Source organism: Silurus aristotelis (assembly GCF_946808225.1).
Source record: "Silurus aristotelis genome assembly, chromosome: 13".
Lineage (NCBI taxonomy): Eukaryota > Metazoa > Chordata > Actinopteri > Siluriformes > Siluridae > Silurus > Silurus aristotelis.
Genome location: NC_139586.1, coordinates 26,583,037 through 26,608,624, shown reverse-complemented (window position 1 = coordinate 26,608,624; position 25,588 = coordinate 26,583,037). Strand labels below are relative to the sequence as shown.

The 25,588-nt window shown below is 39.9% G+C and overlaps 1 protein-coding gene across 1 annotated transcript in view; it reads left to right on the top strand.

Moving 5' to 3' along the window:
* fbn2b (fibrillin 2b) overlaps window positions 1-22,183 on the top strand; it is a 93,311-nt gene extending 71,128 nt beyond the window's left edge. The window contains exons 42-65 of the mRNA XM_083558907.1: window positions 681-752; window positions 840-965; window positions 1,116-1,241; window positions 1,377-1,502; window positions 2,538-2,654; window positions 3,996-4,124; window positions 5,071-5,190; window positions 5,294-5,419; window positions 5,556-5,708; window positions 6,876-6,941; window positions 7,284-7,403; window positions 7,568-7,687; window positions 9,541-9,663; window positions 11,237-11,368; window positions 12,270-12,395; window positions 14,044-14,250; window positions 14,363-14,488; window positions 15,157-15,279; window positions 15,368-15,484; window positions 15,581-15,709; window positions 16,407-16,526; window positions 17,969-18,200; window positions 18,481-18,637; window positions 19,392-22,183. Of these exons, the coding sequence (XP_083415033.1) occupies window positions 681-752; window positions 840-965; window positions 1,116-1,241; window positions 1,377-1,502; window positions 2,538-2,654; window positions 3,996-4,124; window positions 5,071-5,190; window positions 5,294-5,419; window positions 5,556-5,708; window positions 6,876-6,941; window positions 7,284-7,403; window positions 7,568-7,687; window positions 9,541-9,663; window positions 11,237-11,368; window positions 12,270-12,395; window positions 14,044-14,250; window positions 14,363-14,488; window positions 15,157-15,279; window positions 15,368-15,484; window positions 15,581-15,709; window positions 16,407-16,526; window positions 17,969-18,200; window positions 18,481-18,637; window positions 19,392-19,766 (3,368 nt within the window). The 3' untranslated portion in view covers window positions 19,767-22,183. The remainder of the gene's footprint in view (window positions 1-680; window positions 753-839; window positions 966-1,115; window positions 1,242-1,376; window positions 1,503-2,537; window positions 2,655-3,995; window positions 4,125-5,070; window positions 5,191-5,293; window positions 5,420-5,555; window positions 5,709-6,875; window positions 6,942-7,283; window positions 7,404-7,567; window positions 7,688-9,540; window positions 9,664-11,236; window positions 11,369-12,269; window positions 12,396-14,043; window positions 14,251-14,362; window positions 14,489-15,156; window positions 15,280-15,367; window positions 15,485-15,580; window positions 15,710-16,406; window positions 16,527-17,968; window positions 18,201-18,480; window positions 18,638-19,391) is intronic.
* Window positions 22,184-25,588: the final 3,405 nt, after the last annotated feature.

Sequence of the window (25,588 nt, the reverse complement as noted above, 5' to 3'; positions counted from 1 at the left end):
TATCGTAATTTGCGTCTTAAATTGATGAATCGCGCAGATGAATTTTAAATGTCAGTAATGAGGGCGACCAATGATCAGCTAGTTCTCTAAAACAGGTCAAAGGTAAATCCTGTGAAACTTCAATTGGCAACAAACACAGAATAAATTTCGGAAAATGGATGAACAACCAGGAAATGAATCGATATCCCACATACAGTAATGTGTACATTTTTTTACTGTTGAAATTCATAGATGCCAAACAGAAGAAATTCAGCCTTGTGCATTTTCCAACACTAATCCAAACCATAGTTTACATCAGGAAACACTGAAATCGTGTTCAGTCGCATTTTGATGATGTTGTTTGTAAACGGTGACAAAAGGACTTTTGATGGTAATGAGATGTTCATTGACACAAATATTACTTCTGAGAGAGGAATTAAGGATTTTGAGAAAAGTACAGGCTTTTTCAGGAAATCCGATACGTGATACTGCTTGTACATTGTTTTGAGAAATTAATTTACTGGTTTGCGAATATGAAGAATGATTCAAGAAACGCTGCAAAGCAACTAAAAAAAACTGTATGAATGAGACAAGGCACTTGAAGGTCACACCCACCAACCTGGCGATAGGCAACAATCAATTCTCAGATCGTCCTGTATTTCTATCGCCCTCTTTTAACATTTCCATCTCTCTTTGTGTAGCTGAGTATGAGCTCCTGTGCGGAAACCCAGCTCCTGGCTTCATTATTGATATCCACACTGGAAAACCCATCGGTAAGCCACGCCTTGGAGTCGAATTTATAAAGCTGTGCATGCTTGTTGTGAGATGATGTGACAACCGAAACGTGTGTCCTGATCCAGATATCGACGAGTGCAGGGAGATTCCTGGGATCTGTGCCCATGGAGCGTGCATCAATCAGATCGGAAGCTTCCGCTGCGAGTGTCCAATGGGCTTCAGCTACAATAACATCCTGCTGGTTTGTGAAGGTACGCACACACACACATACACACACACACACACAATTATCTCGTCAATTCCATCCCATAAGACGACACACCGTGTTTTACGAGGTGACACTTATAACTCTCATGACTGATTGCACCACTTGCTGTTTATCTTTTTTCCCCTCGACTCAGATATTGACGAGTGTAACAGCGGGGACAACTTGTGTCAACGCAACGCCAACTGCAACAACATCCCCGGCAGTTTCCGCTGCGAGTGCTCCCCCGGCTTCAAGCTGTCCCCCAGTGGAGCATGCGTGGGTGAGTCCTCTGTCTACAAAAGCCCCACAGGGTGTATAGCATTGTGAAGGAGATGGTTTACCAGCAGTTACCACATGGTTACATTATTCTAAAACAAATGTGAAATGTTTGTTAGAGCCATGAATCTTTCTGCAGATCGTAACGAATGCCTGGAAATCCCCAACGTGTGCAGCCATGGTGAATGCATCGACACACAGGGCAGCTACCGCTGTCTCTGCCACAACGGCTTCAAGGCCACAGCGGACCTCACTATGTGCATGGGTGAGTGTGTCCACATCTTCAACTAAAAAACAGACACGCTTCGGACTTACTTTCTGTGACTTTGGATTAAACCGGGAGTCCCCACACTTTTTCCTGAGAGGGCCAAGTAATTTTATTTAACAGAAAATAACATTGCCCAGAGTGACTACCACTTTTATTGTGGTAGTAGATTTTATTATGATTTAAATGTATTTCTTTTGCCTTCTAACGTTCGATTAGTTTACTATATTGTTTTGCACCGTACAGAGAAATTAACATTACTTTCAGAGAGATATATATCGCCTTTTAAAATAGCATTATTCCTCCCATAATGACATTTTATCATATTCATTGCTAGTAAAATCATACCATTTAGTTACTTATGCATATGCGTATGATTGTCGGATGAATCTAACAAATAATTAAGCTACGTTAATAACCAGAGGTCGACTGATTTTACCAATAACAATAGCTTGATCTCCCAATAAACGATTAATCAAGCGGAAGGTTTTAAAATAGATACTGAGTAAAAAACAAACATAACACTCCATGTAAAATAGTACTGAACTTTATTACCAAAAAAAAAAAAACAGTACGGAATTATGAAAATGTGCTAACGGAAATAAATACGAATATATTTATTAATAAACCCGAATATATAATTAATATATGATAAATAATAAATATAATATAGTACTATCCATGCAGAGCGTCTCACGTGTAAAAACACACAGCACGTGACAACACTGATTCACCCCTAGAGGCCGCTCTTGTAAAGACAGGGGTTACGGAAGCCGGAAAAACTATCAGTACGGAATTTTTGGACGATAGACGATTGTATATTTTAAATATGTCTCTGGCATTGTTTAGAGCAACGTTTCAAAAGTGGGGGGCGAGCCGTATTCAGCCTGCGGGCCGTACTTTGGGGATTTCTTGATTAGACTCTTAAGTTGTGCTTTTGCCAAGTGGTCATAAGTCCAGATCGATACTACGATGATGAGATAACGATCTGAATGCACACAATAATCTCTGTTTACTTCACTCTCTCTGGATCAGACATCGACGAGTGCGAGAGACAGCCATGTGGAAACGGGACGTGCAAGAACACCGTGGGCTCCTACAACTGCCTTTGCTTCCCCGGCTTTGAGCTCACACACAATAATGACTGCATGGGTGAGTATCTTATAAAGGTCACCTAGAACATTTGAACATACTTTCTACATACATTATACATAGCACAGTGGTTAGTGATTAGAAGGTTGGGGGTTTAAGCCACTGTATTGCCAAACTGCCACTCTTGGGCCCTTGAGCAAGGCCCTATACCGTCTGTGCTCCAGCAGTACTCTATCATGGCTAATCCTATGCTCTGACCACAGCTTCCCAACAACAGCAGGATATGCAAAGGAAAGGTTTCGCTGTGCTGTAAATGTACATGTGAGGAGTAAAAAGCCCCTTGTACCCCTCTGAGGATGGTTAGACATGAACGCCATAAAGACACACAAATTTCCTGTGAATATTTCAGCTGAATGTTTGAAGAAACAAACTGTCCGGATGACGAGAGTGTATAAACCTGTTCTTCATGCCATCGTCTGGAACTTCCTATATTAGTTTGATCAAAGTGAATCTTTATAGCATTAAAATAGCCGAGTTTGTTGCATAGAAACAAAAGGAACATGCAAGTGTCTCCAAAAACCATGAAAAACTTGGTGTTTGCTCATTTTTGACAGGAACTGGAAACGAATGTTCAAAACACTTACACTGGAGACTCGTAGCACGAACGTTAAATATGCGAAATATCCAAAATCTTCATTGTATAGATTATTATACGTTTTCCTTGTTTGTAATTGTCGTGCCTGTGAGAGTGTGTTGTATCCCAGTATGTTGTATGTCACTGAGGGTTTGTTGTTTGTCTGAAAGCTCGTGTTTGTCTCCAAATGTTTGTGCATTTTTTTTTATTTTGTCACTTTTCCATTGGAAGCTTGTTTTTGCCAAAAAAAAAAAAGGCTATTGTGACATTTCATTTCACAATTCTGACCTTTTTTTCTCAGAATTGTAGTAAATAAAGTCAGAAAAAAGGCAGAATTGCGAGATATGAAGTAAGAATTCTGACTTTTTATCCCCCAATTGCGAGTTTATAACTCATTTGCGACACTTTCTGGCAAAGCAGATAATAGGCTAACATGGTTAACATAGCCATAACATTGACTTAACCATAAATGGCATTCAAAGCTCTGTTTACAATAAAAAGGTAACTCTCATGTTCTGTAAGAATCACATCTCTTGGTTTTCTATGGAGCTTTTCCAGAAAGTGTTTCCAGAGTTCTGACTTTATAACCTGGAATTGCGGGTTCATATATCGCAATTCTGCCTTTTTACTCACAATTCTTCATTTTTTCTTCAAAAGAAATTATTATTTAGTGGTGGAAAGAGTCTTCCATACCTTTCTGATGGGGTCATTGTGTCCTCGAATGTATGTTGTGTGTCTCTAATAGTCTTCCTTCTGTCTCTGTGCAGATGTGGATGAGTGCAGCACTCTGGCTGGACAAGTCTGCAGGTATGGTCAGTGTATCAACAGGGTCGGCTCCTTCCAGTGTCTCTGTCTGGACGGCTATGAGCTCACTCCTGACTCTAAGAACTGCGTCGGTAAGTCATTATCACACTTTTACAATATACAGTGCAAACGTTTGTCTCCCCATGGTTTTAGAAAAGGTTTTTTTTGTTTAATCCAATGTACCGTCTGGTTCACTATGTCTTGGTTAAAGATGTACAGTGACATGAAATAATCAGTGCAAGTGGGTAAATTAAGGCATTAAAATATGAAACATACTTTTAATGCGAACATAAGAATTTCTTCAACAATGAGAGCAAATCAGCAGAAGTTGAAAATGAAAATCCTGACCTTTGAGACAGAGCTGGATTTGGGCATAAAGATCACCAGGGATTTTCTTTGTAGGTTCTGGAAAAGTGTCGGAATTAAAGGATCTTTAAAGGATATATGGAATGAATGCTTGAGAAACTTCTTTGCGAATACAAATTTGGATATTTTGAGAGTAAAATAATTGTATAAACATCTACGAATTTTTACAATGCAAAGGAAAGAGTAGCGATAATTCAGCCTCTTTAATTCATGCCGCATTTGATGATTATTTAAAAACCGTAAGAAATTCTCAAATTATATTTACAATAAATCTGCAAAAAAATGTAAGTAACTAATTTTTGGAGAGGCATAATCAGGACCATGGACAGGGACTACGTTTCCTATAAACCGCTGAACCTCGAATTTAACGTACCGGGTCATATGTTTGTTCGCACCTGGTTCATGTTCACGCTAATTGGCATATGTAGGTCCAGTTCCAAAAAAGTTGGGACAGCGTGTAAAATGTAAATAAAAACAGAATGCAAAAAATGCCATCAAATTCAACATGACCTTATTTTTTTTGTTAAAATGGATTTACTCAAATGTTGAAAATGACTTAAAATGTAATGCAATGTAAATGTGCAGGAACAGGATTTTTTTTTTCCAATAAAACTTTTATATCCAAAAATCACAGTTTGTGGTACAGTTAACGAGGTGTTATTCTGCTTGCAGACATTAACGAGTGCGTGACATACCCGGGCACCTGCTCGCCTGGTACGTGTCAGAACCTGGACGGCTCTTTCCGTTGTATCTGTCCACCGGGTTACGCGTTACAGAACGACAACTGCATTGGTGAGCCTGCCTCTATTCTTCCTGTAACACACACACCAGATAGAACAAACGCTCTGTATTCTATTGTGTCTGTCGATCTCTTTCACGTCGTTTCTCTGTGCAGACATTGACGAGTGTGAATCTCAGCCCAACCTGTGTCTGTTTGGCCACTGTTCTAACACCCCGGGAAGCTTCCAGTGTAACTGCCATCCAGGTTTTGTTCTGTCCGACAACAAACGTCGCTGCTTTGGTGAGTGCGACCTGTTAAATATTTTAGTACCACTTTTACTTTAGTGAATAATTAAGCAATAGCTACAGAAGGTTTTAGACTCCTTTAGAAGCTTTTTTTGTATACATTTTACCTCTGTTTTCTCTTATTTTCTAAGACACACGCACCGGCTTCTGCTTCACACGTTTCGAGGCCAGCAAATGCTCCGTTCCCAAACCTCAGAACATTAGCAAGGCTGACTGTTGCTGCAGCCTGATGCCCGGAGAAGGCTGGGGTGACCCGTGTGAACTCTGCCCCCAGGAGGGCCAAGGTACCAGGACTCTCACCCATGGCTACACTTACAGTTTTTCTCATTTCCTTTGAAGCATTTCTCGAATCATTCTTAAAATTTGCAAATCAGTAAATGCATTTCTCAAAACAATTTGTACAAACAGCACAACACAATAGATTACTTGCAAAAGTGTGTACTTTTCTCAAAATCCGTAGTTTAACTCCCAAATGTAAGTATTTGTGTAAATGAACGTCTCATTGCCAGTCCTTTTGTCACCGTTCGAAAACAAGATCGTCAAAATGTGACAGCGTGCGGTTTCAGGTTTCAGGTTTCACAAGGCTGAAAATCTTCTGTTTGGCATCTATGAATTTCAATGCAGGAGGCCGGACAGGATTCACACTTTTACTGTACTGTATTAGTGTTAGTTCTTTTCCTGGTTGTTCATCCATTTTCAGCAATTGTAATTCTGCGTTTTGCCAATTGAAGGTTCACGAGATTTACATTTGACCTATTTTAGAGAACTAGTTAATTATTCAAGATGGTCCCCTGGTGGTCTAGTGGTTAGGATGCGGCGCTCTCACCGCTGAGGCCCAGGTTCGATTCCCGGTTAGGGAACTAACCCCAGTCATTAGGGTTGATTGACTCTTAGTGCCGGTCCCAAGCCCGGATAAATGGGGAGGGTTGCGTTAGGAAGGGCATCCAGCGTAAAAACATGTGCCAAATCAAACATGCGGATCACGAATACGGATGATCTGCTGTGGCGCCCCCTAATGGGAGAAGCCGAAAGAAAGTTAGTTCATTATTCAAGACGCGTTAACCAAAAAAAGTTGAATAGAAATTTTAACTTCACACATTCTGACAACTGTTTTTTTGGTATTTTGCATTCAATGACTTATATAATGAACTGATGCGCAGATGTTTTGCGGGTTGACACGATTCAGGTGAGAACCAGTATAATATATTTTGATCAACATGACAAACTGTTTATACTGTAGGAAACAGCGGACAATTGTTTTTCATGATGTGGAGGTTGAAGAAGTAGTTCTGAGAATTTTGTTTCTGATCTGGGAAAATCCAAAGCAACTCAGAAAACCTCAATCAAACATCCTGCAATGAAAAATAAGCAATGTTGGGTATATCATATAAACACCATATACTTCTAAAGACCTTTTTTAACCCTGGTCATGTTCTCTTGTTTCTGTGCAGCTGCATTCAAACAGTTGTGTCCTTACGGTCACGGAGCCGTGCCTGGGCGAGGCGAAGGCCGCGTGGGTAAGATACAGATACAGAATACATGTATAGAAAACACAAAGCCTAACAGCAAACACCAAATCCACCATTACAGGTGACAGGGAAATACGGAACTATGCCAAATTTAGGTCATAAAAGTGGGACAGATAGATAGAGATAGAGATCAGATAGAGATTCCTCTTAGCATGGAAAAAATGAGGATTATTATTATTATAAATGTTTATAAACTATTAAAAAGAATGAAAAACCTGTAATATTCTGACACTCTTTATTATTTATTTCTGTTGCTCATCCCAGCAAATTCACTTGCAGTTCTGAAAATGTGTCCAGTATAACACACCTTGTCTTTTTCTTCCTGTGTAGATATGAACGAGTGTCTGGATAACCCGTGTAAAAACGGCGCCTGCATCAACACCGACGGCTCCTTCCGCTGCGAATGTCCTTTCGGGTACAACCTGGATTACACTGGAATCGAATGCGTGGGTGAGTACACACACACACACACACACACACACACACACACTGACTCGGATGCACAAATATAGATATCTTCACACAATGCATGCAGGTACACACACGTCTCTCAGAGACGTTTAAGTTCCACGTGATGTGGATCATGTCGTGATGTTTCTCTGCTCGCGTTTCAGATACGGACGAGTGTTCGATCGGGAACCCGTGCGGAAACGGCACCTGCACCAATGTGGTTGGAGGCTTCGAGTGTTCCTGTCAGGAGGGCTTCGAACCTGGGCCTATGATGACTTGTGAAGGTGTGTGCACCATATAAAACAAAATACTGTGTGTCTTATTATAATAATAATAATAATAATAATAATAAGAGAAAGAAGAAGAATATGTGATGCCCAACAGTAGTAATCACATTCCGTATATATAAAAAATACACTGCACAAAAGTTTTGTGGACACCTGACTTTAAAGTTAGTATGTGCTTTTTGAACATCCCATTCCACATCTAGTGCCTATTTGCTGTTTTAAGAAGCTCCACTCTCCAGGGAAGATGTTCCACTTGATTTTGTGGAGATTTAATAAGTCACAAGGGTGTTGATAAAGTCAGGTAGTGATGTAGGTGAGATGAGGAGGCCTGGGGTGCAATCAGCATTTACATTCATCCCAAAAGTGTTCAATAAGGTTAAAGAGCTTTATAGCAGAAGATCTTCCACACACTTTCAACCCATGTACAGCATATCTTCATGGAGCTGGCCTTGTGCACAGGGGCATTGGAACAGGTTTGGATCTCAAAGTTCATGTAAAGGAAAAAAATGTCATGTTTAGAAGACATCCTATAGAATTCCATGCCTCCAAGTTTGTAGTAACAGTTTGGGGAAGAAACACATATAGCTGGAAAAGTTTGGTGTCCCAATACTTTTGCTCATATAGTGTAGACTAAGTAATGTAGGCAAATGGCGTATATAATTCTATACATTATAAGATTTCCAGGCAAAATAATACACTAAAGTTTATGACTAGAGGTCGAACAATAAATGTGTTTTGCTGATTAATTAGCGCTACTAGTCGATTACTGGAACTATTGGCAAAAAAAAAACACAGTTTTTCCGGCTTCCGGTCTGCTGCCATTACGAGAGCGGCCTCTAGAGGCGAATCACTGACGCCACGTTCTGTTTGTTTTTACGCAAGACTGCACGTTGCACAGAGAGCATTATCTTATATTTATTTACAATTTATTAGTTATATAATTGTATTTATTAATGAATATATTTATATTTATTTTCTTTTAGCACATTTTCATGATTCAGGAGCCTTTTATTTTATAATTTTGTTTGTAATACAGTGGAACCTCTGAGCTCGCGAGGGTTAGGGACCAAGACCGGTCGGGAGTTCCGAATTTTCGCGACCTTTTGATACGCCCCTTCCAACCCAGTAAAAACACAAAGAACACTATACGAAATCGATTTAAATGAGTAAATAACACTATTTCACTCCATAACACTTAATTATTAGACTATTTTAACAATACTTTATGTAAATTAACAGCAATTACAATGCTTAATTAAAAAAAATAAAGTACAGGTACAGTAAAGTATGCAGTAGAGAAGTACAGTATAATAATACATAATAAAAATAGTTTTAAAGCATTTTTTAGACAATTTTAATGAGATAAATCTTGATTAGAAATGTTAAAACTAGCGTTTTGAGCAGCTCGCGGTTGCTCACGAGCCGATCTGAATGAGAGTCGCCGGTCGGAATAAAAGTCGCAAACATGCGAGGTCGCGAGCGCTGAGGCCGCGAGCTCCGAGGTTCCACTGTGTATCTATATATATATTGGTTGATTAATCAGTTATCGCCAAGTACGATCCAAATCGGTATCGGTAAAATCCACGATCAGTCGACTTCTGTTTATGATAATAAAACATGAATACTGGCATAATAAACAGGTATTTGGATAAAGTCTAATAAGCAGTATGTGTGCAGGACATTATTTGGAAACCAGTTCCATGCAGTACCATCCAAACCCCTTCAGAAATCCATGCAATATTTAAAATAGTAAAAAAAAAAATTCTGTGAACGATATATTTATAATTGATATATTTATAGGCTTTTGCAGCATAACAGTTGTGAATTGTTTTCTCTGTTTTTTCCCCCAGATATTAACGAGTGTAGCGTGAACCCGCTGCTCTGCGCTTTCCGCTGTGTCAACACGTTCGGCTCGTACGAGTGCATGTGCCCTGCAGGCTACGTGCTCCGTGAGGATCAGAGAATGTGTCGAGGTGAGAAAATCCACAGCAAACCGGCCATTCTCTCTAATTACAGGCCCGCGGGATGATCACGCCGTCCTCATATTAATAAAGCCTCGCTGATTCTGCTTAATTAAGTTTCACAACTGTCTGAAAACTTTTGTTTGGCACGAAACCAATTAGTGCTGTCACGGCATGTTCCTTTCTCCTCTTATCCAGGTCATTACGGAGCATTAGCTACACAATCTGTTGAAGAGGAAGATGTACAACCCCATATCCAAAAAAATTCAGGACACTGTGTTAAATGTAAATTAAAAAAAGAATGCACTGATTTGCAAAATCTCATAAACCCATATTTGATTCACATTAGGACAAAGAGAAAATGAAGAAATGTACAATTTTAAGGAACAAATAAGTAAATTTTGAATTTAATTGCTGCAACACTTCTCAATGAAGGTCAGAGACGGGGCAACAAAAGTCTGGAAAAAAGAAGTGCTATTAAAATTAAACAGTTGGAGAAACATTTATCGGGAGAAGAATTCTTAGTATAGGGGCGCCAGAAAGAAGAAAAAGTGGAAGACCAAGGAGGAGGTTTATGGATGTGGTGAGGGAAGACATGCAGGTAGTTGGTGTGATAGAGGCAGATGTAGAGGACAGGGGGGTATGGAGACGGATGATCCGCTGTGGCGCCCCCTAATGGGAGAAGCCGAAAGAAGAAGAAGTTGGAGAAACATTTAGCAACTAATGAGGTTAATTGACAACGGGTCAGTAAGATGATTGGGTATAAATAGTGTGTCTTAGAGAGGCAGAGTCTCTCAAAAGTAATGATTCAAAGAATCTGGAGAAATTTTATTTAATATTGGATGCCGTGATGTTCGGCACTGCATTTAAAACAGTCACAATTCACACAAAAACAAAACACAGTTTGCCATGTCATCGGGCAAATGCAGGTTAAATCTCTATCATGCAAAAACGACGGCGTCCGTGAACATCTGGAAACACCACCATCCTCTCTGGGCCAAAGCTCATTTAAAATGTACTGAGGTAAAGTGGAAAACTGTTCAGTGGTCGGACGAATTCAAATTGAAATGTTTTTTTGGAAACCAAGGACACCATGTCCTCCAGACTCCCATAACATCTGGCTTGTTTTCAGTGCGCGTTGGCGGTATAGGTGGGCATTTGTGCCTGTGGAATGGGCAGTTTGCACATTTGGAAAGGCTCCATCAATGCCGAACGGTTTTAGAGGTTAAAAATTCAGCAAATGGTCACCTCAATTCCCAGATGTGTACAGACAGAAGACGTGATGCTACACAGTGGTAAACATGGCCCTGTCCAAACCTTTTTGCTTAGTGTTGTAGCCATCAAATTTAAAATGACCTTATTTTTCTTAGGCTTCAAACATTTGATATATTTTTTGTTTTATTGCTAATAGAATATGGATTTATGAGATTTGCAAATCATTGCATTCTGTTTTATGTACATTTGACACATTGTCCCACCTTTTTTGGAAATGGGATTGTAACTTTAGTGTGCCTTACACACTAAAGATCTTGCTGCGATAAATTCAATATTGTGGAATGTCCTCTCTCTCCATCTCTCTCTATAGACCAGGATGAGTGTTCTGAGGGGCTGGACGACTGTGAAAGCAGAGGCATGGTCTGCAAAAATCTCATCGGCACCTTCATGTGCATCTGTCCAGTGGGAATGACTCGCCGACCTGATGGAGAGGGCTGTATGGGTGAGTGCATATACAAGCGTGTGTGTGTGTGTGTGTGTGTGTGTGTGTGTGTGTGTGTGTGTGTGTGTGTGTAAATGAGAATTTACATACATACATACATGTACGACACTTGAGAAGGAGGCTTTCATTCACAAGGTGTGAGATTTTCTCGTGATATAATTACATTGTGAGAAAACAGGTTTTTACTTCGATCACAAGAAAATTAAGTTGTAAAAACGAGAAAACAAGTTTTGCTATTTTGAGATCATGAGAAAAGTTTTGTTTTGTCGAGATCAGGAGAAAACCTTTTTTTGTTGAGATAATGAGAAAACAACTTTTATGTTGTGATCATGAGAAAACAACTTTTTTGTTGTAATAATGAGAAACAAACTTTTGGTATGTTAAGATCATGAGAAAACAACTTTTGTTATGATGAGATTATTAGAAAACTAATTTTGCTATGTTGAGATCATGAGAAAGCAACTTTTGTTAAATTGAAATCATGAAAAAAAAAAATGTTTATGTCGAGATCACGAGAAAATGAAATCATGATCATGAGAAAACAAAAAAGAAGAAATATTATAACGCATGGCTTCTTAGGACTTCTCATACCGACTCAGTGTTATGTAAAGGTGCAATGTTTTTTTAATATTGAATATTTTACAGTAAAAAAAATTCCTGATACTATTTTTTTAATTAAATGATGAATTTGCGTGTATTCAAGTGTCGAAAATCTGTTTTTAGATGTACAGTAAATCCTGTAACTGGGTCTCGGGTGATATTAATAGAAAATGCTTTGCACAGGTTCTCGCACTAAGATTCAGCTTTTTCCATCTCTTTCACTGTCTCTTCGTTCTCGACCACCCACTCACCCTGACTCACTGTATCACTCATTCCCCTCCTCTGCACATCTCCTTGGCAGACCTGAACGAGTGCAGAACCAAGCCTGGCATCTGCAAGAACGGCCGCTGCGTGAACACGGTGGGCAGCTACCGCTGCGAGTGCAGCGAAGGATTCGAGCCCAGCTCCACCGGCACCGAGTGCATCGGTAAGAACCTCCCGTGAAGGTGCACACGATCTCACGCAGGGCTGCGCATATGCTTTCGCTATAACTTGCGTGGTAATAGCGGGTCTGTATGTGTATATGATGATTTGCAGGTGTGTGAGTCAAAAATGAAGCCTTCAGCACACCTTCACAAATGTTACCTAACACACACACACACACACTCCCACACACACACACCCTGAGAATAACAAGTTTGTGAAACTGTCCTAGAATTCGAATCACGTTTGTGTTGCCAGGTTTTTGTCTCATGCGCATCCTGTGAAGAGTGCAGTGTACACAGATATCGCTACAGCTACAAAAAATTAAATGCAGTGACAAAAATTTTTAATAGAGTTAACGTTTTTATTGTATAGTAAAAAAAAAAAAAAAGCCCAGAGATTTTTTTTTAAAAAGCAGTGTGGCTCAATCCCAAGATGCATTTAATACCGCTGTGGAAATGATAGCTAACAGAAGAGAGAAATTAAATGCCCTCCAAAATGCAGCCACAGTGTGGTGTGATGTGATGAAGCCCTATGCAAGGTGGAAACAACAATTCTCCCACAATTTATTATTCTATAGGACACCATACTTTTATCCATTTATAACTGTGTACTGCTGTGGAAAAACAATGCAGCTTGTTAAAAAAACTTGAAAAAACACAACCGTCTTAGTCTTGAAGCTTTTCTGTTACCTTGAGGCACTTCCACTTCCACCACTTCCCTATCTGTAGATCTAACACTGTATTATTTGTGTGAAAGCTGCTATCCGAATTTACATATGGCTCAGTTTCAGAAAACATCACTTCCAGACTTGCAACAGGTTCGGCTAATTATTTTTATGAGTGATTTACATTTACGGCATTTGGCAGATGTTCTTATCCAGAGCAACTTACATTGAACTAATTTATTCGTTATGTCTAGCATTAAATGCATTATATACAAATAAAAATGAACTGAACAGGGGTTAAGGGCCTTGCTCAGGGGCAACATCTTGGTGTGTATGGGATTTGAACTCATGACCAAGTGATTGTTCCATTCTGATGGCTTTATTATCAGACGATAATGGATTTTACCAATACCGAGAGCTAGGTTGGATCGTACTTGCTGATAACTGATAAGTTAACTGATTTTTTTAAGCCGTTTTTAATATATATATATATATATATATATATATATATATATATATATATATATATATATATATATATATATATATATATATATATATTATAATATATAATATATATATATTATTAGAATGAATACTTATACAAATAATAAATTAGAAATCAGAAATAATAAATAAAAACAAACAGCATGTGGCGTCAATGATTCGCCTCTAGAGGCCGCTCTCGCAATGACAGCAGACCGGAAGCTGGAAAAACTATCTGTATGGATTTTTGCTGATAGCTGATAGTTCCAACAATCAACTATTGATTCTGATTTATATATATATTTATACATACACACACACACACACACACACACACACACACCACACACACTCTCCAGCCTGTCTGTGAAAAAATTTTCATACCGAAACCGGTCCATGGTGTATGAAACAACCCTTGCTCTAGCCCACAAATAGCTGTTAGCAATAAAATCACACATGCAAGTAGTCAAAACGTCTGATCACTCGTTATCTTTCGCAGATAATCGTCAAGGCTTCTGCTTTACCGAAGTCCTCCAGACCATGTGCCAGCAATCGTCCTCCAACCGCAACAGCGTCACCAAGTCTGAGTGCTGCTGTAACGGAGGGCGGGGCTGGGGCCCTCAGTGCGAGCTCTGCCCTCTGCCTGGCACCGTGCCTTACAAGAAGATGTGTCCACATGGCCCAGGCTACACCACCGACGGCAGGGGTGAGAGGGGCAGTTCATTTTATGGCTTTATAGTGGAAGGACTGCGAGGATGTTATGTATAGAAAACCATTTGAAAGGAATCCAAACTGAATGTGGCTCTTTGTTTCCACAGATATCAATGAGTGTAAGGTTCTGCCCAGCCTGTGTAGGAACGGCGAGTGTATTAACACTGTGGGGTCCTTCCGCTGCCACTGCAATGTGGGCTACACCAATGACTTCAGCAGCACCTCGTGCATCGGTACGTCCTTCAAGTTTCTCTCAACAAAGGTTTTTTTTTTCTGTGTGTGATGCCCAGTTTACTGTAATTCTGAGAACTCATAGCTTTCAAATAGAAACCGTTCTAAAAGTATTTTCTGAATTGCCCCCACATGGCGCTCGTGAATTCTGAATTGAATTGAATTGTTTTATTTTACTATGAACACTCGAGTGCAAAAGTTAGCACACTCTTAGGACACAAAACATGAAGCGGTGCTCAGTATGTATGCATTTTACCTCATGAGTCATCACTTTTTACAAATAAACCCCAAAATACGACGGGTGTTCATGCCAAACCGGGACTTTTAATGTTACAGATATAAAAGGAATGGCAGTACGACATGCAGTAGTAACTGGCTAGTATCTGCTATTACCACAAGGCGGCGTACATGCCGCAGGCCGGTCCGGAGACCGTTCATCGAGATGAAATTTCTTGTAAACAAAGACTGATATCTACATCAGACTTACGCTCAGTTTAAAAGTTCCAATAATAGGTTGTCCTAGGATGGTCCAGGCATACTGACTATTCTTTTCAGGCATCGACGTCATTTGCTAGCAACAACAACCGATTGATCTAGAAAACAAAACAGTGGAACATAAACGATGAGAACATTATGATCATGCTGTGTGTCCTCATTGTGTGCGTTTCAGATTTGGACGAGTGTTCTCAGTCGCCCAAGCCGTGCAACTTTCTGTGTAAGAACACAGAAGGCAGTTACCTGTGCTCTTGCCCCCGAGGCTACATCCTACAGCCAGATGGAAAGACCTGCAAAGGTGAGTTTTGCCGTCTGTATTGCACGAATAGATTTGTTACACAGCAGTTAAAAATGGATTATCAACGAGTGCATGTTTTGACTCCCAGACTTGGACGAATGCTCAACCAAACAACACAACTGCCAGTTCCTGTGCGTGAACACCATTGGAGGCTTTACCTGCAAGTGCCCTACTGGATTTACTCAACACCAGACGGCGTGCATCGGTAAGCTCAATAATGCCGTTATTCGAGACAAAATGCTAGTGTCAGTAAATGAGCTTAAAGATTGCGCGGTTCTAATGATGCTTTCCTACCCGGCAGATAATAACGAGTGCACAAACCAGCCAAGTGTGTGTGGATCCCGAGCATCCTGCCTCAACAGCCCCGGCAGTTTCTCTTGTGATTGTCAGAAGGGCTACTCTCTGGACACCAGTGGGGTGGAGTGTGAAGGTACTGATAATACAGTAGCACATTTAATGTCAGAGGTAAAGGAATTAGCACCACAGGATGCAACGAGGGTCAGGGACCTTTATAAACCCTGGCCAGCTTAAATCTGATCCAGAGTTGCCATCACAGCTTCCTATTTCTGTTATATAAGTTGGTCTCTCAATTCTAACATCACTCCCAGAATGCAACACTGTTCACAATACTGGCAGTTCCTGAGTTACGGTGGTTCAGCTTACGATTTTTCGATCTTGCACGGTACAGAAAAAAGTAAAAATATTGTAAGTTACGTGCGGCAGGCAATAGCGTATGTGCGAAAGGATACTCTGGGACGCTGCCAGGATGTGCGTATCTCCCAGCCTTACCCTTGGTCGCAAGTTTTATTGTCTTGTGCGTATTTGTTTTGTTTGTTTTTACAGTACAGAAGTGTAAATCCCTCTGTTTTGCTAAATTATGTACTTCAATATGTTAAATTATGAACAAATCACAGTATACTATACATAGTGATCGCCAGTCTATAAGACTCCTGGGTTGGCTAGGCAGCGTCTCGACTTTTCAAGGGAATCGGCAAATAATACCCAGAATGCATTGGTTTGCACTGTTTTAATGGAAAACGGTATGTTGCTGTCGGAATTTGGGTGGGTTTTTTTTTTTACAGCATTTTATTGCAGTGTATAATTAAATCAACAAAAATACATTGCAGATGTGGACGAGTGCACAGGGAATCACAGATGCCAGCATGGATGTCAGAACATGCTGGGTGGATTCCGCTGCGGCTGCCCTCAGGGCTACGTTCAACACTACCAGTGGAACCAGTGTGTGGGTGAGTGTCCTGCAGCACAATTTCGCTCAAAACACGTCTTAAATCAACCAACCATTTACATTTACAGCATTTGGCAGACTTTCATACAATCTCATTCATGCAACTGAACAGCTATGGGGTTAAGGGCCTTGCTCAGGGGCCCAGGAGTGGTAGCTTGATGTGGCTGAGATTTGATCTCAAGATAGCACCTCCCCTAACCAACCATCTAACCAACCAAACGTAAATCATTAGGGCCAGGAAATGCAAAAACAGAAAGCGAAAGGTATTTTATCATCAGGTAAAATACCATACTAAAGTATCCTAAATATCAAATTAATGCAGACTTCAGGAAATCAAAAAAACAAAACAAAAAAAACTCAATATTATTTTGTACTATCATGTTATTATTTTAATGTAAACTGTAATCTGAAATCGAAGATATACATTTTTGTGTAATTCTCTTGTGTTTTTCAATCGCTAGTGGTTTAATTGCCAATTTTGAAAAATCTAGACGCTGAATACAAATTCCAAAAAAATCTAATCTTAAATATTCAGTATAACGTATAGACAAAAGTTTGTGGACACCTAAAACATACTATTGGTATGTGCTGTCTGAACATTCCATTCGACATTTTGTCCCCATTCATTCTTATAGTAACCTCCACTGATCTGGGAATATGTTCTACTAGATGTTGGAGTGTGTTCACCTTGAGCTCAGACACGTCCCAAACTACATGCATCTCAACTTCTTGTATTCCCTATCCAGTAGGACGTAGTCTACGTCCTAGCATCCTAATAACTACTGTTACAAATCTCCACCATATAAGAACAAAAGTATGTGGACACCTGACTATAAGACTGATTTTTGAACATCCCAGTAAAAAGGTAATGCCCATTTGCTCTTATAATAACCTCCACTATTCAATTCAGTCAAAGATGTTCAGTAGGTTTGAGGTCAGAGCTCGATAGAAGGCCACTTAAGATCTTCCACACACATCCAAACCATGTAAAGCATATCTTCATGGAGCTGGGTACACTGTCATGCTGGAACTGGTTTGTGTCTCCAAGTTGAAGTGAAAGAAAAATGCATTTAAAATAGGAAAGGTGTCCAACTTTGTGGTAACAGTTTGGGGAAGAACCACATGTGGCTGGAGAAGTCAGTGTCCCAATACTTTTGTCCGTATAGTGCACAAACGTTCATGAATGAGAAATGTATGTTGGTCATATAATGTCTGTTATGACACAAATGCATGTTGATGTTAATGGATCAAATAACATTGTATTTATTTTATATGAATGGTATCTGAAGAACAGAGAAAATACAGATTAAGAAAACATGAAATACTATATTTATTGACTCGCCTGTAACAATTTCATGTAGTGGACACAGTACAAGCATTAACCTATAAAGCATTACTCACGCTTCTCACTCTCTGTGTGTCTCCCTCTTACTTTCCCTGCAGATGAGAACGAGTGTACCGGCAATCAACTGTGCGGCTCTGCCTCATGTTACAACACCCTGGGCAGCTACAAGTGCGTGTGTCCGTCAGGCTTCGACTTCCAGCAGAATATGGGTGGATGCCAGGACGTTAACGAGTGCAGCATGTCTAGCAACCCCTGCACTTATGGCTGCTCCAACACGGACGGTGGATACCTGTGCGGCTGCCCCGGAGGCTTTTTCAGAGCAGGACAGGGGTAAGACTGAAACAACCAAGCCTTCTTTACTTTCTCACTTTCAGAATTACATAAACATGAATTTTATATATATATATATATATATATATATATATATATATATATATATATATATATATATATATATATATATACTTTTTTTTTTTTTTTTTTTTTTTTTTTTTTTTTACTTATTTCCCCACGTCCCTTTAATTGGCTAACATCAATCATTCATCCTACAGTTTGTAGATTAGTGCTTGTTGAACCCGGTGTGTGTGTGTGTGTGTGTGTGTGTGTGTAGACACTGTATCACAGGAGCTGGCTTCCAGGGTCAGTTTGGTTCTGAGGAGGATGAGGAAAGCGCTCTTTCACCCGAAGCCTGCTATGAGTGCAAGATTAACGGTAACGCTGACAAAGGCGGCCGTCACAGACGCAGCGCTACAGACAACACGCTGACGGTGTGTTACAGATTAAAATTATTATTATGATCATTATTTTTATCTCCCTTTCCTTGTATTTGCTTATTTAATTATCTATCTATCTATCTATCTATCTATCTATCTATCTATCTATCTATCTATCTATCTATCTATCTATCTATCTATCTATCTATCTATCTATCTATCTATCTATCTATCTATCTAACTTCTTTTCTGTTTCTATTGTCTTTCAATAAAATTTTATAAGTTGCCTACTTATCCTACTTTCGTCAAATGCCAGAAATCAGGTGCAGGCTTTTTGACATTTTCATTGGCGTTGTGATTTACCTCACAAGCCGGAAAAAAATTACAAACGCCCCTTTAAGTGCTCAGTCATTGCGCATTAGACCTGCTTTTCATTCAATTAGCTAAATTACCTTTTTTTCAAATTAAAGTAACTGATTTTTATTTAAACATTAATACGTGAGGCTTGTTAGATCCCATCTGAGTTTCTCTCTCAAGGAACTCAAAATTACAAAATGAGTCCAGCAGTGCTACAGAAATGCATTTTTTTTTTGTTTGTGGGTTTTTTTTTTGTGTGTGTGTGTGTGTGTGTGTGTGTGTGTGTGTGTTGTCACAATTCTGAATACCAATATAATTTTTTGTTTCTCCCAAAAAAATAAATTGTATATTTGAAAAAGTTTTTTTATGTCAATCCGTCTTTCCTTTGGACACTGGCTGTAGTATCTGTGCATTGACCTTCTCTCTCGGTCGTCTCATTCCTGTTCTGCAGGACTCCGTAAGCATGGCCAGTGTGGACACTCAGAGCTCCATCCCCATGAACCTTTCTCTGGCATCGCTGCAGAACCGAGAGCCTCTGCTGGAGCTGCTTCCAGCCCTGGAGCCTTTGGAGCATCACGTCCGCTACGTCATCACTCACGGTAACCAGGCCGAGCACTTTAGGCTTTTGGAGCGTCGCGACGGTAAGACGATCCTGCGCCTGGGCCGTAAGACCCCCCCAGCCGGCTCCTACCGCCTCGAGATCGCCTCGCTCCCCCTGTACGGGCCACGTCAACTGCGCCAGCTGGAGGACCAACACGACACTGACTACCTGCTGGGGGAGATCGGAGACGCGCTGCGCATCAGGCTGCACATTTATCTGCACTGAGCGCTCTCCCCCAGTCTTTGACCCCAGTCCCTACACTATAGAGCTTTATTATACTGAAGAACTGTCTTCAATCATCACACACTTTGGTTTATTTTTTTTTCTTTCTTTTTTCTATTCAGTCTCCCCCTCACACCAAAGCGTTACAGTCAAGCCAGGAAAGGCATGAAGACAATCAAAAAGCTTAATTGAAGCCATTAGCGACAGATAAACCTGTCCAAATGACCAAAAAAAAAAGACTTAAACTGATCCCCAAATGGTTTGCAATCAAGGACAACCCGGTTTTCCTCATAGATCTAAAATGTAGCTCTTTATCAGCGTGTACATGCACATACACTTCAAATTGTGTCTCATAACATTATGTAATGTATTAAACGAAGAAAAAAAACACGAACAACCACTGACCTTTCTGTAATCTCAGTGAACACTGGGGTCAAAGGACTTTCCATTCAGTATTGAGTCATTTATTAAGAATTGTACTGTTTTTTTTTTTTTTTTTTTGTTTGTTTTTTTTTTTTTTTTTTTTCGATTATTTTGTCACGAGGGACTGCAATAACAACCGTGTTTCAGGTCAAAAAAAGGAAGTCGATCGCATGATCAAGCCTGCTCCTCAAGATCTGCCCAACACTAGTGTTTCATTCCTAATCCAGCAGCTACGATCCAAGAGCCAGTGTTCGATCAGGACCGGAACTGAAATCTATCTAAAGCTAGAGCTTGAGGAGAAAAAAAAAAATTGGCCACACCTTAACGGAGTCACCTACTGCTTCTTTTACCTCTCGAACAAGTGGTTTCAGGAGAAAAGGTGCTGCCATGTCGTAATACCTCAACCACACGGACCTTAAAGGTGCAGTTTGTAATTTGTGAAAATCCTAGCGTTTCAATGGTACCTTCAATAAAAAATTACAAATAAATCAAAATACTGTGATTCCCAATAGGGCCGTGCAATAAATCTGTTGGCTTTACATCAAGCAACCTTTTACTTTTTTCCGGGAGTGAAAATAAACTCGGGCCCAAGGCACAGCCATTCTAAAAGCCCAGGGGGAGAAAAATCAGTCTTATCAGAGGCAGAGCCGGAAATCAGGTGCAAGCTTTTTTTGATGTGTTCGTTGCCATCGTAATTCATCCCACAAGCCGGAAACAATTACAAACCGCCCCTTAAAGTGCTCCGATGTTTCGCATCAATCCTGTTTTTTATCCAATTAGGGAGAAGGACATGCAGCATGGCTGTATAAACGCTAACAACGCTGTTCTGTTAAAACCATAGAAAGCTAAAGCTGATTTTTCTCACACCTTTCCACGACACTTGTTAGCGCGTTAGCTCGCATTTGAGGTTCTCTCTCAAGGAATTCAAAGGTGCTAAATGACTCCAGGCAGTGCTACAAAAATGCAGTCTCAGTCTACAATCTACAAATTGTGATCGTTTTTTTTTTTTTTTGTTCGTTTTTTTTTTTTCTTTTCATCAGAGCGTTTGTGTTTCGTCTGTTTTTTTGTATTGTCACAATGCTGAAAACCAATATTATCAGACTCGCTTTTTTGTTTTGTTTAGTTTTTCCCGAAAAAATTCAATTGTATATTTTACAAAAAATGAAATGTAGATTTGTTTTTTATGTCAATTTTTTTGTTTGTTTGTTTTTTTTGAGCATTAAGGCTAAAAACGGAAAAAAACAACACGCAAACAAACGTAAAAAAGTGCTATTGACTCGGTTTTCGTAATTTACGCTGGCGTCCTTGACTGCTGCCAGACACTGAGTGACACCCAATAAATGTTTACACGGCGCCGTCCTCTAAGCGACGCCCGCCGAAACGACGCCGACGTGGTGTCGGGGTGAGGTGGGTGTATCGAGGATTTGCACATTCAGCCTGACTGCAGTGTGTGGTCCTTTCTCTCTGGTGCTAAAAGAAAAATCATTCCATCTTCAATCCTGAACATCAAGGTTACTGCACTGTAAGAAAAAAAAAAAGCCTGAGCTATATTTATGCATAACCATTCGTCTATCATGGGAACTTTGTATGCTTTTGTATCGTTTTTTTTTCTTTCTTTCTTTTTTATAATGTTTTTCATCCGAATTTTATTTGCCACTACATGTAAAAGAACGAATGTGCGTGTGTGTACTGTATTTCGACATCATTAGCAAACTTGAAGTGTATCTCAATCGTCGTCGTTTCACGCTCTCGGATTTGAACGCATTTCATCTGTGGTGCTCATGATGGTTCGGCATGACAGCCCTAACACTGTTTTCCCACACACACACCCACACACACATACACATATACACACACTGCAGTGTTTTTGTGAGTATATAGGAACCTGAGCATCCAATACACTCTGGAAATAAAATATTTTTTTTTATATATAACAATCTGTAATACACAAAAAAATGAATGGCAATAAAGCAACATGGGTTATGTTTTTAAATATTTTTCAGTGTGTGTGTGTCAGTTTCTTGAATGTAGAAGCTACGCTTTGTGCAGAATAATCGTGGAATGGAACGTCATTGACGGGAAAATAAATACACTTGGTTTTCAAGTTAAACCCGGACTTTTAATTGTGCAGGTAAAAAAAATGGATGCTAAGTGGTTAGCGTGTTCTATTACTCATAAGTGGTGCACATGTCGCGGGCCGGTCCTGAGACCGTTCATCAAGATGGCGGACGTGTAATTGGATGGATGACGTTATTTGTGAACGAATGCGGATATCTACAGAAGGCTTCAAGCACAGTACGGTGATGAGACCCTCAGTCGCAGTAAGACATTTAAACTGTGTGAACGTTTCAAAGATGGACATCTGTCAGTGACGATCCTGGTCGGGCTGGTTTCCGTAATGAAGTAGAAGAAGTGTAGCCTTTTTTTCTCACCTACACAATTCTTTCTTCGCATATCGCAGCTTGTTCAGAACATGGGATCAGAGCGGATACAGCGCCCCCTGGAGCACAGAGGATTAAAGGCCTTGCTTAAGGGCCCAAGAGTGGCAGCTTGGTGATACCTGGGCTGGAACCCATTACCTTCAGATCAGTAACCCAAAGCGAAGCAGGTTGTTCAGGCAAATCTTTCCATGCCAAATTTTTCCAGGCGTTATTTATGTTAGATAAGTGTATAAATGTAGCATGAGAGCTAGTTCCTCTCACATGGCACCAAAAATGCAGACGCTAAAACTGGAGCGTATCGATAGCCCGAGGTATTACTCATGCCTAGAGCGTTTAGTTATTGAAAGAGGAATGAAAGAACATCTGTATAGGATATTAACTCCATGTCAAGCTCCATCACACCACACCAAGATGGATTATTTTCCCCTTAACAGCATTAGCGCTTTTACGACTGGCTTAAATAACCAGTCTTATTGATTATGCCCTTTGAAAAAACTCCGAACATGCGATACGGCCTTCAAACATCAGGCCTGATGTCTGTATGATGGCTATGAATCTATGGATTTTGCTCCATAATGTGCTTCTGATTGGTGTTATAAATTACAGTGTGCTGTAAAGTCTGATATTCCAAACACAGTTTCAGGTTGAGGTGTGTGTAATAAAACACTGGAAACCTGACGCTTCATTTCGAGCAAAACCTTATACACCAAACACGTCGGCGCTCCGTTCGGGTGGTGGAGGAAGGGGGCGCCGTAATGGGGGGAGGATTAGCACTGTTCATGACTATTGTACTCATTGTATATTATCGCCTTTCTGTGTACTTTTTATTTATGTTCATATTATTCATTCATTATTTATTTATATCTATCATACATCATAGAATTTCCAACCTGTACATATGTAAATCTAATCAAATCTAATCTAATAAGGATAATTCTAAGGGTCCTTGTCACACACGGGGCTCAGCAAAACCCTATTCTATCCTGTATGATTTTGAATCTGTTAGACCGGCTCAGATGTGCTGACTCGTTAGGCATCAGGTAGATGGCGAAACGCAAGATAAGATCAGGATGTCAGAAGAAGAAGAAGAAGAGGATAAATGTAGACATGGGGAAGTCAGATAGTCATTCAGTATCTAAATCTAAAAAGATTTACGTTCCCTGTTTTGTGCTATCATTCTGTAGCCCGTTTAAAGCTGTATTAATTAACATAAAAAATAAATTCTATGAGTTGTACCACCCCGATGTTGGTGGTAGAGAGTGGAGAAGTATAAAGAAGTTTGCTTTTTCACGTATCTGTACTTTATTTCCAAAAGAATCTCCAATTTCAACGTTTTTATGAGGATAAAAACAAACAAACAGCAAACCACCAATCAGGGTCGAGCGCACGCTCTGTTTTACACTCGTTTTGATTGCCGCTTGGTGTATCTACATATCACCAACATACAGTTCAACCGCAAGCAGAACATTTTGAGAGGAATAAATGATGAGAGAAACTCCTGATTTGAACTTGCCTAAGAATTCGTCCCACAGGCCGGACCATCAATAGCAAGTTCTACTGCCAGGATTTAAGGCGTCTTTTGGAGGACATTCTACGAAAGTGGACGAATCTCTGGTGCACCAAAAACTGGATGCTCCATGATGGCAATGTACTCCATCGCCAAGCTCTTCTCACACATTAAACAACGGGATCTAATCGTCAAGATTTAGCTCCTGTGAACTTCCTGTTCAAGGGGAGTATTTTGAAGGTGATTGTGTGTAAACATGGATAAATAAAGAAAACAGAGCCGGACTAAAAACTCTTTGATACCACCTTGTGTGTATGCATCATTTTAGTTAATTTAATTAACTGTTGAAATTTACTTCTTTATTGTCTCTTACGCATACACTATCATTGATATGCTTATTTTGATCATTATTGCTGTTACATGTAGCGAAAAGATCAGATAATTGGGGGATGGGGTCTTGAAGCCCAGAAACCCTAGCAATGCCCCTGGGTGGAGGTGTCTAGAACCGGCTTAATGAGCATTTAAAATCGACAAGTTGTATCGTTGTCAATTTCCGTTTTATTACTGAAGCTGCCCGAAGCAGAAAGTGAATAAAACCCCCTTTTTATTTTGCCACAATTGGGCCAGCATAGCAAAAACAAAGGACTTCGGAAAAATATCCAATCTGCTTACAGTACAAAGATCGAAAAACACACCAAAGCAACACTGTTATGGAGTTGTTTCATGATCTAGTGAGAACACATCAAGCTAGAAATCTTCAACTGAATACATACAGTACATCATTAGCAAAAAGGAGACTCCAAATCTGAGTCTGGATACAAAAATAAAGCACTTTCAGAAGTTCTAAAACTCACACACAGTAACTCACTACACAAGTCACAGAGCTCGGCAGATCGGCTACGGCTAACGACCACACGACATTATGCTGTCCAAAAAGGCATTAATATCGATAGATATGGCTTGTAAATGATGCAAATACACTGAAATACACTGCAGCAAGATCACATCTCTGACATCTTAAAGGGGATTCTGCTCCTGTAAACACTGAGAAAAGAACACACCGTTGGCGGGGGGTGGCTAATTGCGCGTGATTGAAGGCAGCAGTCCGAGGGGATTTCATGTAGCAGTTGAACAGTGTTTATGTGTTCGGTGTATGAGAATCAATCCTATCCCAAAGTGATCATAAGGTCGATACGCTTCTAAATATATTATCTGGTCTTTTCGTCATTTTTTCCAGCAGTTTGATGATGCGCTAGACTGGAAAGTGTAGGGTACTCCTCCTTATTTGTTAGCCGCTACTGAGCATAAGAACATAAAGGAAATAATATATATTGATAGTACTGTGTTAAGCTAATCAGTATTATCTATCTGACCATTCTTTATATGGAATAAGTCTTTATTAACCAGGGAATGGATCCGTAGTAAAGAAGGCAGGCTGATTAGCCTAAAAATTT